This window comes from Myotis daubentonii, chromosome 5, assembly GCF_963259705.1.
Source record: "Myotis daubentonii chromosome 5, mMyoDau2.1, whole genome shotgun sequence".
Classification (NCBI taxonomy): Eukaryota; Metazoa; Chordata; class Mammalia; order Chiroptera; family Vespertilionidae; genus Myotis; species Myotis daubentonii.
This window is the reverse complement of record NC_081844.1, coordinates 1624786-1638903: the sequence shown is the minus strand read 5'-3', so window position 1 is coordinate 1638903 and position 14118 is coordinate 1624786. Positions and strand designations below refer to the sequence as shown.

At 52.7% G+C, this 14118-nt stretch overlaps 1 protein-coding gene across 1 annotated transcript in view; it reads left to right on the top strand.

Moving 5' to 3' along the window:
- The window catches only part of NDST4 (N-deacetylase and N-sulfotransferase 4), a 167093-nt gene that overhangs the window by 76101 nt on the left and 76874 nt on the right, over positions 1-14118 (top strand). The window contains exons 4-5 of the mRNA XM_059695563.1: positions 5918-6005; positions 11491-11645. Coding sequence (XP_059551546.1) covers positions 5918-6005; positions 11491-11645 — 243 coding nt within the window. The remainder of the gene's footprint in view (positions 1-5917; positions 6006-11490; positions 11646-14118) is intronic.

Below are 14118 nucleotides of genomic sequence, written 5' to 3'. Positions count from 1 at the left end.
TCGGGGGAGCTCATTTCTGAAACTTCCCATTCTCGTCAGAGGGAGGGGCCCCCAGACGACTTCCACCTGCAAAGGTGAGCGCCCTGCAGATCGCGACACATGTCCCTTGTGGTTTCTGCAGCCGGGTCATGGCCCTGCACGGATAGTCACGTGTGCATCCCATGTTTACAGCAAAACCTGAACACAAACGCGTCTTAGCCCTGCTGGTGGTGTGAGGAGAAAGTTCCGTGACATTTGAGCTTAAGCATAAGTAGGCGCTAATGCCTCCGGTGCATACAAACGGACGTGACTGGGCATTTAGCCTTCAGACTGGTCTTTGTGGGAGGCGTTTTAAGGTGTATATATATATACATGGAGGCACAGGACAGACTGGCATACCTCGATGTGGTGTTGGGGGGACGAGGAGAGATAAACCAAAGACCTTATATACTTAGTAGAGGCCCGGTGCATGGATTCGTGCATGGGCGGGTCCCTCAGCCTGGCCTGCACCCTCTCGCAATCCAGGACCCCTTGGGGGATGTCAGAGAGCCAGTTTTGGCCCGATCCCTGCAGGCTCGATCCAGACAGGAGGGAGCCTGATCCTGTGTGTTGAGTGTCTGTCCCCTGGTGGTCAGTGCATGTCATAGCGACCAGTGGACCAGTTGTTTGTTTGGTTGTTTAGGCTTTCATATATATAGATGTGCATAGCCCATGGACGCGGGCAATAGGGGAGGAGACCTGGAGGGGGAGCAAGGGGCTGGAAGAAGGGGGGGGGGTGGAATGGGTGACATCTGTAATACTATCAACAATAAAATACATATATTAAAATAATAAAATAAATGTTATTTGTATATAAAAAAAAGATAGCTGTATCTGAATGTGTGCTTGCAAAATGGTCAACTACACATCGCACAAAAGATTCCCAAAGGTTTATAAAGTTGATCATGAACAATTTAATCCAGGTTTATTCAGATATGGTGAAATAGCATGAAAATCGAGCAGAAACGTTCTCACACGCAGACTGCACGTATGTGAATGTATGTAATCTCTCTGGGACCCAGTATGTGAACAGGACCTGGGCCGGGAGCCTGAAGGACAGCAGTGGCTCCATCGGTGCTGCTGGGCCGTTTCTTACGGAGACTCACCTGGGCCTCGGGAGTCGCTCCAGGTAGAGGCGTTCATGGGCAAATACTTCCTTTTCATTTCACCTCTAAGTGAGCTCATCTTTCTAACAACTGAGTGGACGCTGCTAACCACGGCCACACAGAAACGAATCATTGTGTCTTCAGTTCTATGATCGGGAATAATTCTTTTTTTTTTAAGTCATCAAGGGGATATTTGTGAACTTTTTACCTTTCACTCCTGTCTTTTTACCCAAATATGTCAATTTTCTAATAGGATGATACTTTTAAGAAGTCTAAACAATTAGTCCGGCCAGCGTGGCTCAGTAGTTGAGCCTCAACTATGAACCAGGAGGTCCCGGTTCCATTCCCTGCCCCGGTTGTGGACTGATCCCAGTAGAGGGCGTGCAGGAGGCAGCCAATCCATGACTCTCTCTCATCATTGGTGTTTCTCTCTCTCTCTCTCTCTCTCTCTCTCTCTCTCTCTCTCTCTCTCTCTCCCTCTCCCTCCCTGAAATAAATAATAATGTATTTTTAAATTAATTAATTAATTAATTAAAAGTCTAAACAGTTGAGTTATCATGGACCCCACTAATGGAGTAGACCCCGGTAACAAATGATAAATTTGCTATGAGATGCAGCCTGTTTATTCACGGATTCACCCAAATATATACTTACAACGAGATGCCCTTCTTACCAGAAGACAGATGCGTTTTCCTATGGGGCGTGCGGGGCACTCTGTGTGCCGCCTGTCCTCTGCGTCCAGGCAGTGTCACTCCCAGCGGTCACCTCACACGCGCCATCCCAGGGGTGGACTCATCCCGCACACGCGTGTCTGCGCCGGAACCCGCTCTCCTGACTCACCTTCTCTCGCCCTGCCCGGATGGCACCGAAGTCGGTGGGCTCCTCCATTCCCAGAGCCAGGAAGCACGCAGCCTTAGGCCCGCTGCACACAGACAGGAAGTCAGCAGTGATGCTGGGAATCCAGGTGTCACTTCCAAGCCCAGCTAAGTGATGTGTCAGCAGTAGACGGAGCAGTCAGGCCGCTGGAGGAGTCCTATGGACTTTCACCTGAAATCCATTTATATTTCGGGTAAAGAGAAGTCGTGGCCCTGGCTGGTTTGGCTCAGTGGATAGGGGGTCAGTCTGAGGACTGAAGGGTCCTGGGTTCAATTCCAGTCAAGGGCACATGCCCAGGTTGCAGGCTCGATCCCCAGTGTGGGGCGTGCACGAGGCAGCTGATCAATGATCCTCTCTCATCATCTCTCTCTCCCTCTCCCTTCCTCTCTGAAATCATTAAAAATATTTTTTTAAGCCGAAACCGGTTTGGCTCAGTGGATAGAGCGTCGGCTTGCGGACTGAAGGGTCCCAGGTTCGATTCCGGTCAAGGGCATGTTCCTGGGTTGCGGGCACATCCCCAGTAGGAGACGTGCAGGAGGCAGCTGATCGATGTTTCTCTCTCATCGATGTTTCTGACTCTCTATCTCTCTCCCTTCCTCTCTGTAAAAAATCAATAAAATATATTAAAAAAAAGAAAATATAAAATAAAATAAAATGCAATAGCTATAAAAATATATATATATTTTTTTTTTAAAAAAAGAGAGAAGTCATGAATTAAATCTCACAGAGGGAAGAAGCTGTGCCCAGAAAAAGTGGGCAAAAGCCGGCAGGCCCCCCAACACTCAGGGTGCAGCATTGATCTGGGGGCCAGAATGGTGGGCTTGACCAGGAAGAGCTGTTTTTCTTTTCTTTTCTTTTTAAATATACTTTTTATTGTGGATAGTATTACAGATGTTACCCACCTCCCCACTACCCCCTCCTCCCAGCCCCCACCCCCCACCCCCCACCCCCCAGGTCTCCCCTGCCCTATTGCCCGTGTCCATGAGCTGTGCATATAAGTCTATAAGTTCTTTGGTTTATCTCTCCTCGCCGCCCACCCCCACATCGAGGTATGTCAGCCTGTGGGACATTTACACCAGGGAACACCATGCAGCTGTAAAAAAGAGGATCTCTTCCCTTTGGGACAGCATGGAGGGACCTGCAGAGGATTGTGCCGAGTGAAACAAGCCAATGTGAGAAAGACAAGTACCACTTGACCTCACTCTCTTGTGGAATCTAACGAACAGAATGAACAGACCAACAAAATAAGACCCGAGCGGGGAGGCATCTTGAACGAAATGGCTGCAGAGGGGAAATCTGACCTGGAAGCCCCGAGTTCCTGCCCTCAACAGCGCGGCTTCTGCGGTCCCTCCCTGAGAGAGAATTTCCGGAGGGCCAGCCCGGCTGCCCACACCGCGCCAGGCGCCTCTGCCGCCTCCAGGCCCCTGAAATCCGACCGATCAGATAGATGCTCCCAGGCCCACGGAAGAGCCGGAGCTGTAGACACGGAAGAGCAACGTGTGCTCAAGAAACGTTTGGCAGGGACCACAACACGCTATTTAAGGAGATTGTGGTCCGTACAGCTAATAGTGGACACCTGTGCCCTCAAGAGCTAACCAGCCTGTGACCAGGGCGTCCAAGATGGAGTGAGGGGAGCCAGGCTGGGCACCCAGGTACCCCTGGGGTCTGGGTCCCCCTGTGGCTTGGGTACCCCTGTGGTCTGGGTACCGCTGTGGCCTGAGTACCCCTGGGTCCTGAGTACCCCTGTGACCTGGGTACCCCTGGGTCCTGGGTACCCCTATGAGCCACGGGCTGTGCCCAGTGCTGTGAGCCAGGACTGGGGTTTCAGCTGGCGCAGAATAAAAGCAGCGCCCCGGGAAGAATGGGGTCTGTGTCTTCATTGAGCCGTGACTGCCTCTGAGGTTCCGCTATTTAGGGCTTAAAAGACAAAATGAGAACCAGACGTCAGGACATGTTATTCCTTTAAGTAAAGAGTCATTTTTTAAAAATGAAAATAACTTAACAGTTGTTTTAAGTAATTTCTCAACAGGAAAAAAATGCTCCAAGAAGTAACATTTATTAAAAGTTTGTTATTTTATTTTTCATTTCTCATTGATTTCAGAGAGGAAGGGAGAGGGAGAGAGAGAAACATCAGTGATGAGAGAGAATCATGGATCGGCTGCCTCCTGCAGGCCCCACACTGGGGGTGGAGCCCGCAACCTGGGCTTGTGCCCTGACCGGGAATCCAATGGTGACCTCCTGGTTCATGAGTGGACACTCACTGAGCCACGCTGGCCGGGCTCGGTTCACAAATTGTGAAGCAAGTCCTCAGCCGCCTCGATGATGCTGCACAGAAAATGCCATGCCTCAGGCGCTCGCTCAGCTCACTTCCCCCTGTACCCTCTATGCCCCCTTCTTCCCCCCACGCCCCTGCGCCCCAGTAGCAGCTACCGGGGATCTGTCTGTATCCCGGGCTTGAAATGCGTGTCTCATTGCCATCGGAACCAAAGCCGTCCTCGTTAAAGACCTATAACAGCGCAGCAATAGCGTCTGGATCCACACACACACTCACAGCCTATGGGGGGCGCGGCGGGGTGGGGGGGGGGGCGGTTCCTGAGCCCCGCGGCCCTGGGAGGGCAGCGGCCACTGACAGCGCTCGGTCAGACTGTAAGACTCGCATCCGTGAGTTCTTATCCTGTCGCCTCAAGAAGTTAACATGGATTAACGACACACCGAGAAATTAGAGAAGTTTTTGCCATGTTTACAGATTTTTGTTTCTGAAATTGGCCACCTGTTTCCTGGGAGTCCCCTCCTGGTCCTCTCTCAAGATTTGCCGTCAACACCCTGAGTCATTGATGTTGCTCTTTAGTTTGTAAAGTAACATCTAAAGCTTTAAAATCACTAATTATGCCTTAAAAATGACGAGGAAGGTAGGACACTGAAATAAAATGCTCAATCGCAACTCAAACAAAAGTTCTCTTGCGATTCCTTTAGAAACTAATACAGGACTTGTCTCTATTGATTAATTCTGTAAAAATTTACCCAAGAAAATACATATCTATGCTAATAAAAGAGAAAGATGCAAATTGACCATCACTTCACGATGCCCACCAGCCAATTAGGAGTGAGTATGCAAATTAACCTGACAAAGATGGGGGGCTAATTTGCATACACAGGCATCTAGTGGCCGGGGGTGGGGTGGCTGCTTGCGTGCGTGCCAGTGCTAAGCAGTCTGGATCCCAGGGACGGGCGTCCTCGGGACCCAGGCTGCTCTGAGCCTGTAGGCCCGTGCGTAGGCCCAGAGTGGCCGGGATCCTGGAACACCCTTGGCCATTCCAGGCCTGCACTCGCAGACACCAAGTGGCCAGGGGCAGGGTGGGAATGTCCCCCACAGTGTGCAAGCAGACAGCAGGGCCCTGCTTGCCCCTGGCCATGGCAGTGAGGGGCAAGCAGTCCCTCGCAAGGCCCCAACAGAGAGCAGACACCAGGGCCTGCAGTGGCATCAAGCAGGCAGGTCCACAGAGAGCAGAGAACCATGGGAGCAGGCCTAAGCTGTCAGTAGGACATCCCCCGAGGAGTCCCAGATTGGAGAGGGTGCAGGTCAGGCTGAGGGAACCCCCCCCCCTTGCACAAATTTCATGCACTGGGCCCCTAGTAATAATCTGGAGTTGGGGAAATCCCACACCGAAGGGAACACAGACGTCAGCGCTGTGTGTGTGATAATTGCCTGAACTGCTTCTGAGTTTGGGGACCTTCCGTCAGCATAGCAACAGCCAGTGGGGTTCTCATGCCTGAAACAGGGACCCCACGTGACTGTCCCCTTCGAAAACCCCAAAGTTCATGTTTTGTTTCCCTCGTGCCAACGCCTTTGAAAAAGAGGCATCCCCAAGCTTCCTACTGATTTTTCTAAAACCGTGTTAATTTCTTGTTTATTTCAGGCCTTACTAGAGACTCAAACCTTACTGCGCACTCAGGTTGCCAATTTTACCTTCAACCTTGGATTTTCAGGGAAGTTTTACCACACAGGTAAGAGGGGACGTGGCTGCCCGGCAGCTGCTCACATGGGGGAGAGCGATGGTCAGTGTCAGAAGTGGGTGGACAGATGGACGGACGGACAATCCAGACCGATTCCGGGGGAGATGGAAGCGTGAGAGCTGGGCAGCCGAGCCCAGCATCACTGTGCTGCTTCGCCGTGGCAAAGATGTCTAGCGTCCAGGGCCAGAGAGAGAGAAGGGGCTTCCTCGAACCAGTAGAGGAGCCCTCTCCACTGGGGGTGACTGCGTCTGGCGTGCAGGGCAGTGGAGGCAGAAGGCACAGTGGCAGGGACAGTGGGGGGGCGGGGGTTCGCAGGAAGGGTAATCACAGGGAACACTGTTCTTAAACTGTCAGGTAGTCGAGGTCACAGTTTTGTGAATATCATTTCCCTTTGGAAACACTCGATAGTGAGTGATTTTGTAGCCTCAATGCTATTTGGTCGATTTGAACGGGCATCCTTTCTAATTCCCTCCCCCTTCCTTTAGTCTGTAAAGTAAGCGCTAAAGCTTTAAACTCGATGGTTATGCCTTTAAATGATGGGGGAGCACAGGTCAATAAAACACTCAATTGCAGCTCAAGCAAAAGTCATCCTCCCGTTTCTTAGCAACAAATACAGGGCTTGTCTCTGCCTAGTGACTCTGGAAACAGGTCCGTGGCGATGCCATCGCTCATTCGGCCCCACGTGCCTCCCGACCGTGATGCCATCCAGCCACGGCCATGGCCATGGCAGTCCTGGGCGCTCACGTCTCAGCTGCCCCCCAGGGTCTCAGGAGGTGACGATGCGTCTCCCCTCTGCCTGCTTCACCTCCGGAAATGGACACATATGGTCTGAACATCAGCGTTGACACCTGTAACATCGCAGAGAGCAGCGGTTCTCAGCCTGTGGGCCGCGACCCCTTTGGGGGTCGAACGACCCTTTCACAGGGGTCGCCTAAGACCATCGGAAAACACATATATAATTATATATTGGTTTTGTGATTAATCGCTATGCTTTAATTATGTTCAATTTGTAACAATGAAATTGGGGGTCACCACAACATGAGGAAGTGTATTAAAGGGTCGTGGCATTAGGAAGGTTGAGAACCACTGGCATAGAGAAAGCGGGTGCAGGAAAGCCACTATCTCATCATAGGGACAGAAGCAGCCCGGTGGTGTGTCCCAGCATGTCTCAGGGGAGCCCCTGCTGTCCGCCGCTCTCCGCACCCCAGGGGCCGGGGGGACCCCATCTTCCCGGACTCCTCGCAGCATGTGCCTCCATGAGGTTGCCTATGGTGCCTGCCACTTGCTGCCACGTTAAAATATCCCAGGCAAAGGCGTCGTTAAGTTTCACAACTGCAGCTTCTCTCCCCAAAGCAGCCTTACCTGTGTCCCCGGAGAGCCCCCATGAATTATCGGGGTACGGAGGTGGCGACGCCTCATGGCTTTTCTTTAATGCCCGTTCCCTCCTGCTTTGGAACACGCCATCTGTGCCCAGGGATGGAGGAAGCGGGTGCTTAGAGCAGCTGATGCACCCGGTGATGGTTCAAGTTCAGGGGCATTTTGCAGAGAGAGAGAGTTGGGGTGTCGTATGTCCACGCAGGAACAGGACCCCAGCTCCCCGCTGGAAAACAGACCTGGTTTCCCAAACCTTCTCCAGAGCCCCCAGGAGCCGGGTCTGCCCACGGAGCCCTGGCTGCGCAGGCGGAAAGCCCGCGGGTCTGCAGGCCGCCTCCACTCGCGGGCGGGACACGGGGGGAGGATTTCGGCGCGCACAGCCACGCTCTTCTGTCCTCAGGGCCGGAGCCTGCAGGCGAAGCCGCTCTTTGGGCTGAGAAATGTCTGGATCGGAGCCGCTGCTTTCACTCACTTTTCCTATTCAGGCCCGCTGAGCCCCGATGGCCCAGGCGTTAACGCCCATAGCGGCTCCCGCTCCTCGTTTCTCCTTTGTAGCCAGGACGTGTCCCCTCCGGGGAGCCCACGGCACACGGTGCACGTCACACGCGGGGACAGTTCCTCGGGGAAGAGACAGAAGAGACATTTCCGTTCTATCCCGTGAGCAGACCACAGCACCTCTGCATGCTGGTGTTACCGACAACACGGAAGAGCCCTGCTCCACGAAGCTGTGGGAAAGTGACAGATACACGTGTGTGCGTCCTTGAAGGTTACATTCCTCCCCATCAGCATGACACCGTGCTCCGTAATGTGTTTCCAGGGGCCCTTAAACCACACGGACTTCATATCCACTCACCGGAGCGGCATGAGGTGTGGGCGCTGTCCCTGCGGAGGGCACCCCCTCCCGCCCCTTTCCCGCGTGGAGCTGTGGCCGGCCGTGCTGTGTGCCCAGGGGGAGGGGGCCTTGTCACAGGGCTGTCTCCGTCCTCCCTGGCCGATGGGACTCCCTGATGCCCCGGGTGCTGAGTGATGGGTCCCATTGCTGGCAGACATTTCATCGCCTCCGCCCAGCCCCAGCGCAAGGAGGAGAGAACCCACGTCTCCCAGGCTGCTTGTCTTATCATATGTCCCCGCGTCCTTTCCTATTTGGTCCCCGTCCTTCAAGTGCTGAAAACCATCTCCCGCGACAGGGCACGTCGCCAGGCCCCCCTAGACAGCAGCCACTCACGGAGCCCTGCAGAAGCAGGAAGGACACCCCACCGGTTAAAAGGGGGAAGTGAAAAGCAGGGGGTTGGAGGAAAGTGTTGGGTCTGGGAATGTTTAAGGCTGGATTGGAAGGGCCCGGTGGCGCTGGATGGAGAAGGGGAGACGCCGCAGTGGGAAGGGGGGGCTGCAGGGTTTCCGTATGACACCGCTTCTGGGGTGATTGTTGCTGCTCTTCCTCCTTAATCCATCGGCGTGGATCGGTTAATGACTTCATGAATATGTGCAAATTGGGTTGATACGGGTCTTTTCCATTAGAGTTCATTTGACAAAAAAAAAAAAAAAAAAAATACCCCTTATATAAAGCTATTAACTTTCAAACGTGAAAGTAAAAACAAGACTTACATTCCTTCTCCTCTGTGTTTGCTTTTCTGTGTAAAGTATTGGCTCCAGGACCAGGTATGGGGAGCAGAGAGTTTTTGCTCCCATCCGGGCTCTGAGGCTCACGGGCTGTGTGAACTGGGCAGGTCACTCACCCTCTCTGTGCCTCCGTGTCTGCACCTCCAGTGCAGAAGGGGAGAGTGACAGTGTGCCCACCCGGCCCTGAGCGTGGCAGGTGGTGGGAGTGCCAGGAGAGGGTGTGTCAGCATGACTTTTTAAAGTATTTTTGTACGTCAGTCAAACATTACCCATATGGAACAGTGAATAATTCATGTCTTTATGCTGTTCATTAATCTTATCACAAAACCATTGTTGTTGTTTTTATGTAGTATAATATTTTTTAATTTATTTTTTAATCCTCACCTGAGGATATTTTCCCACTGATTTTTAGAGAGAATGCAAGAGAGAGGGAGAGACAGAGAGAAATATCACTGTGAAGAAACACATCGATTGGTTGCCTCCTGCCTGTGCCCCAACCAGGGCCCGGGCCAGGGAGGAGCCTGCAACCAAGGTATGTGCCCTTAAGTGGAATCAAACCCAGGACCCTTCAGTCCGCAGGCCAATGATCTATCCACTGAGCCAAATTGGCTAGGGCCATTTAGTATAATATTAAAGTTAGTGTTTTCTGTACCCAACTATATGAAACCTTGCCAGGGTCAATGAAAAAAGAAAGCTAGAAACATCTTGTTAATATCTGGGAGTTACAGTATTCATGTGCAATGAGCAAATATGAGGTGGACATTTGTACCAAAGCGACAGTGCAGACCCTGGGAAGTTACATCTTCTTTTAACGTAACGTTGCAGCGGTGCCTTCTGGGAATTAACCCACACCCCAGATTGGTCTAAAACGACTCTTATTTTGGCAGACTTGAAGAATTGTAGGAACGGACTATTATAGCACAGATCCTCCAAAAGTGGTAAAGAGAAGTGAATGTGTCAGGAGTTTACTTCTGACTTGAAGCACCTTTTATTTTCTGGGAAACCAACCAAGTAACTGGAAACTGACTTTTTCCTGAGGACAAAGCGACCTGTTTCTCACAGATGACGACGTAGGCCTGCATCCGGGCCCTGTGAGAAGGGAAAGGCTCGGTGGGACCAGACACCACTGGTCAGACACGCGTGTTAAGTACAAGCAGTGTGGACTCATGTGCTCGCCCGTGTCCCTGAGCACCAACGATGTGCACAGCGGCCTGCTGGCAGCGAAGGAAAATCCAGTGGCTTCAGTCAGTTGGACTTGATAACATCTGAGATTCCTCTCCACATGGCAAGTCCCGCAGCACCCGTGGCCTTGAGCTGTCTCTGTGGCAAGAGCTCGCCTCACAGGCCTCTGAACTGTGGACGCGGATGAAGTGAGAGAGGGCTGATGGGAAGTTGCTCCACCAGGTTAAACAGAGGCTCCGCCCATGCCTCTCAGCCTCCTGGGCAGAGTTTATAAACTGACACAATCTCTACATAAAATGTATAGGATTTTATATGGCAAAGTGTCTGCGTAGGTCAACGGACAGAAAAACTGTGGGTGATGGACATCCCGGGACAGTGACAGACAGGAGAGCTGTGGGTGATGGACAGTCCTGGGAACAGTGACAGACAGGAGAACTGTGGGTGATGGACATCCCAGGACAGTGACAAACAGGAGAACTATGGGTGATGGACATCCCGGGACAGTGACAGACAGGAGAACTGTGGGTGATGGACATCCCAGGACAGTGACAGACAGGAGAACTGTGGGCGATGGACAGTCCTGGGAACAGTGACAGACAGGAGAACTATGGGTGATGGACATCCCGGGACAGTGACAGACAGGAGAACTGTGGGTGATGGACATCCCGGGACAGTGACAGACAGGAGAACTGTGGGTGATGGACAGTCCTGGGAACAGTGACAGACAGGAGAACTGTGGGTGATGGACATCCCAGGACAGTGACAGACAGGAGAACTGTGGGCGATGGACAGTCCTGGGAACAGTGACAGACAGGAGAACTGTGGGTGATGGACAGTCCTGGGAACAGTGACAGACAGGAGAACTGTGGGTGATGGACATCCCTGGAACAGTGACAGACAGGAGAATTGTGGGCGATGGACATCCCTGGAACAGTGACAGACAGGAGAACTGTGGGCGATGGACATCCCTGGAACAGTGACAAACAGGAGAACTGTGGGCGATGGACATCCCGGGACAGTGACAAACAGAACTGTGGATGATAGAGACTTAGGACAGTGACAGACAGGAGAACTGTGGACCATGGACTGTCCCAGGGGCCACCAAACCTACCCTACCTCACGCCAACCTAAACCTTGATGTCTGATGTAATGTAGACCATGAATTTTATTCTTTTTTATTAGAACAACATGCACTTGGATTTATGTGTCTGTAGTGAGAAGAACAGCAAAACTCTGACAAACATGACCTTTGAGCCGATGAGAAATTTCACCGACGCCTCTTTCACCGGGTGTTTTCCAGGGACCGAGGAGGAGGACGCGGGCGACGACCTGCTGCTCAGGTCCGTGGACGAGTTCTGGTGGTTCCCCCACATGTGGAGCCACATGCAGCCCCACCTCTTCCACAACGAGTCCTCACTGGTGGAGCAGATGGCGCTCAACAAGGAGTTCGCCCTGGTGAGTGCGCCTGCTGCCGCGGCTGCTGGGCTGGGGTGGCTGTCTCTCCGAGGACCACAGCATCAATGTACTGGGTTGAATCCAGCAGAACCAGAGCAGGAAACATCAGAGTGCGTCTCATGTGTTACGGGCACACATTGCTTTGCGTTCTTTTGTTTCAGGCCTGTGTGTGTGGTGTGTGGTGTGTGGTGTGTGGTGTGTGTGTGTGTGCGTGTGTGTGCCTGTGTGTGCCTGTGTGTGCCTGTGTGTGTGTGTGTGTGTGTGTGTGTTGGGCCGTGATGTGATATCAAATATACTTGGGAGAGTAGGCCATTGTCAGAAAGCTCCCCTCTCGTGTTTCATGGAAGGGTTCGTCGGCATCTGTGAAGAACAGTGGCACTTTCTCCATTTCATTCCCGGCTGTGCATTATAATTAGCCTCTAAAAGCAATGCTTTAGCCCTGGCTGGTGTTGCTCAGTGGGTTGAGCTTCATCCCATGCACCTAAAGGTCCCTGGTTCGATTCCCAGTCAGGGCAGATGCCTGGGTTGCAGGCTTGATCCCCAGTGGGGGGCGTGCACGAGGCAGCCAATCACATCGATGCTTCCTTCTCACATCGATGTTTCTCTCTCTCTTCCTCTCTCTCTAAAAATCCATTTTAGAAAATCTTTAGAAGCATTGTTGCAGGTCGATGGCTGGTGGGAGGAGTCACTGGAGAGGTGGCTCCAACCATGGCACCCAGAGCTTAGCAGCTCCCCTTCCACCTGGCGGCCTTCCCACAACACACCTGCAGGTCCGTGCATTTTAAAGTGGCTCCTTGTACGCCACTGCTGAGATGTGCCTGCAGCTGGGACTGCAAGGGCTGCTGGCGCGGGCGGTGGCAGTCTGGGACCCCCGGGCGCTCTGTGTTGTGCTCGGTGAGATAGTTCTGTTCTTTGTTTTCTTTTTAAATGATTGAAAAGCAGTCACAGGCCCAGCAAGGCTTTGTGACAGAGTCATGTCCAATCCGAATGTCAGTGTCCAGAACAAGTGCTGTGGACCTGGCCACACCCGCCTCTGTGGTACCCTCCTCTGTGGAACCCGCCTCTGTGGCACCCGCCTCTGTGGTCCGCAGCTGCTCCTGCAACAGCAGAGCTGGGTCCCCAAAGGGACCATCTGGCCCCCAAATCTGTGGTCGTTAACATCCACACCTTTACCCCGAAGGTTCGGCCACCACTGCTCTGGAATCAACTAAAGCATGCGTCCCTCGAACAACCTGAGGAAAGAAACCCTTCCCCAGAAGGAGGCCCGGATGCACGTCCTTGGGTTTTCACGTGGCCGGGAAGGGGGAGAGGGGAGAGCCCGCCAGGACCGGCCCCTGGGACACCCCGTCGGCGGTGCTCAGTGGACACAAACCGCTCGTGTGCCACGGGGGTGCTGACAGCGTGTCAGGAGGTGCAGACCTCAGGCCACGGGAGCCCGGGGTTTTAAAGCTCCGCCTGCGAGGACGTGGGCGGACCCCTCGGTCCCCGTCGCAGAGTCCCCGGCCTGGGTCACACCGCCCATGGGGTCCTCACTGTGGTGTGGGCAGCGCACCCAGCGGTTCTCATCGTGGATGTGGCACCGTGATGCCAGGGTTTTGGGTCCTGACTCCCATCCTCAGATGCTTGATCTTAAACAAACATGACTCAATAAGTGTGGCTGTGCCTCAGTTTCCCTGAGTGTAAAATGAGAATGATAGTGACTACCACGAGGGTCTTTCTGAGGATGCTCAGAGAGGGTCCGCCCCCAAGCATTCAGCAGGCGCTAATTGACCAGTGATGACCGTCCTAAGCCCAGAGGAATTCACAGTGTGTCTCGCTTTAAAAAAAAAACAATATTTGCCCCGCTGGCATGGCTCAGTGGTTGAGCATTGACCTATGAACCAGGAGTTGACAGTTCAATTCCCCATCAGGGCCCAGGCCCAGGTTGCAGGCTTGATCCCCAGTATGGGGCGTGCAGGAGGCAGCCTGTCCATGATTCTCTCTCATCATTGATGTTTCTCTCTCTCTCCCTGTCCTTTCCTCTCTGAAATCAATTTTTAAAAGCCCACTATTTTTCAGCCGAAACCGGTTTGGCTCAGTGGATAGAGCGTCGGCTTGCGGACTGAAAGGTCCCAGGTTCGATTCCGGTCAAGGGCATGTACCTGGGTTGCAGGCACGTCCCCAGTGGGAGATGTGCAGGAGGCAGCTGATCAATGTTTCTCCCTCATCGATGTTTCTAATTCTCTGTCTCTCTCCCTTCCTCTCTGTAAAAAATCAATAAAATATATTTTAAAAAAAAGCCCAATATTTTTCAAAATGTGGATTTGTAAGAATGTTTAGACTAACTCCTCTTGGGGGTGTGGAAGACAGCTGGTAGTGATCCTGAATTAAGGAAATACTCCCTTTTCCAAAAACAAGCTTGCCTGGAAACATGCTGAACTCTCAGCAGCCACCTCGCAGCCTGAGTGGGCCACTTCTTTTGGAAGCCAAGCGG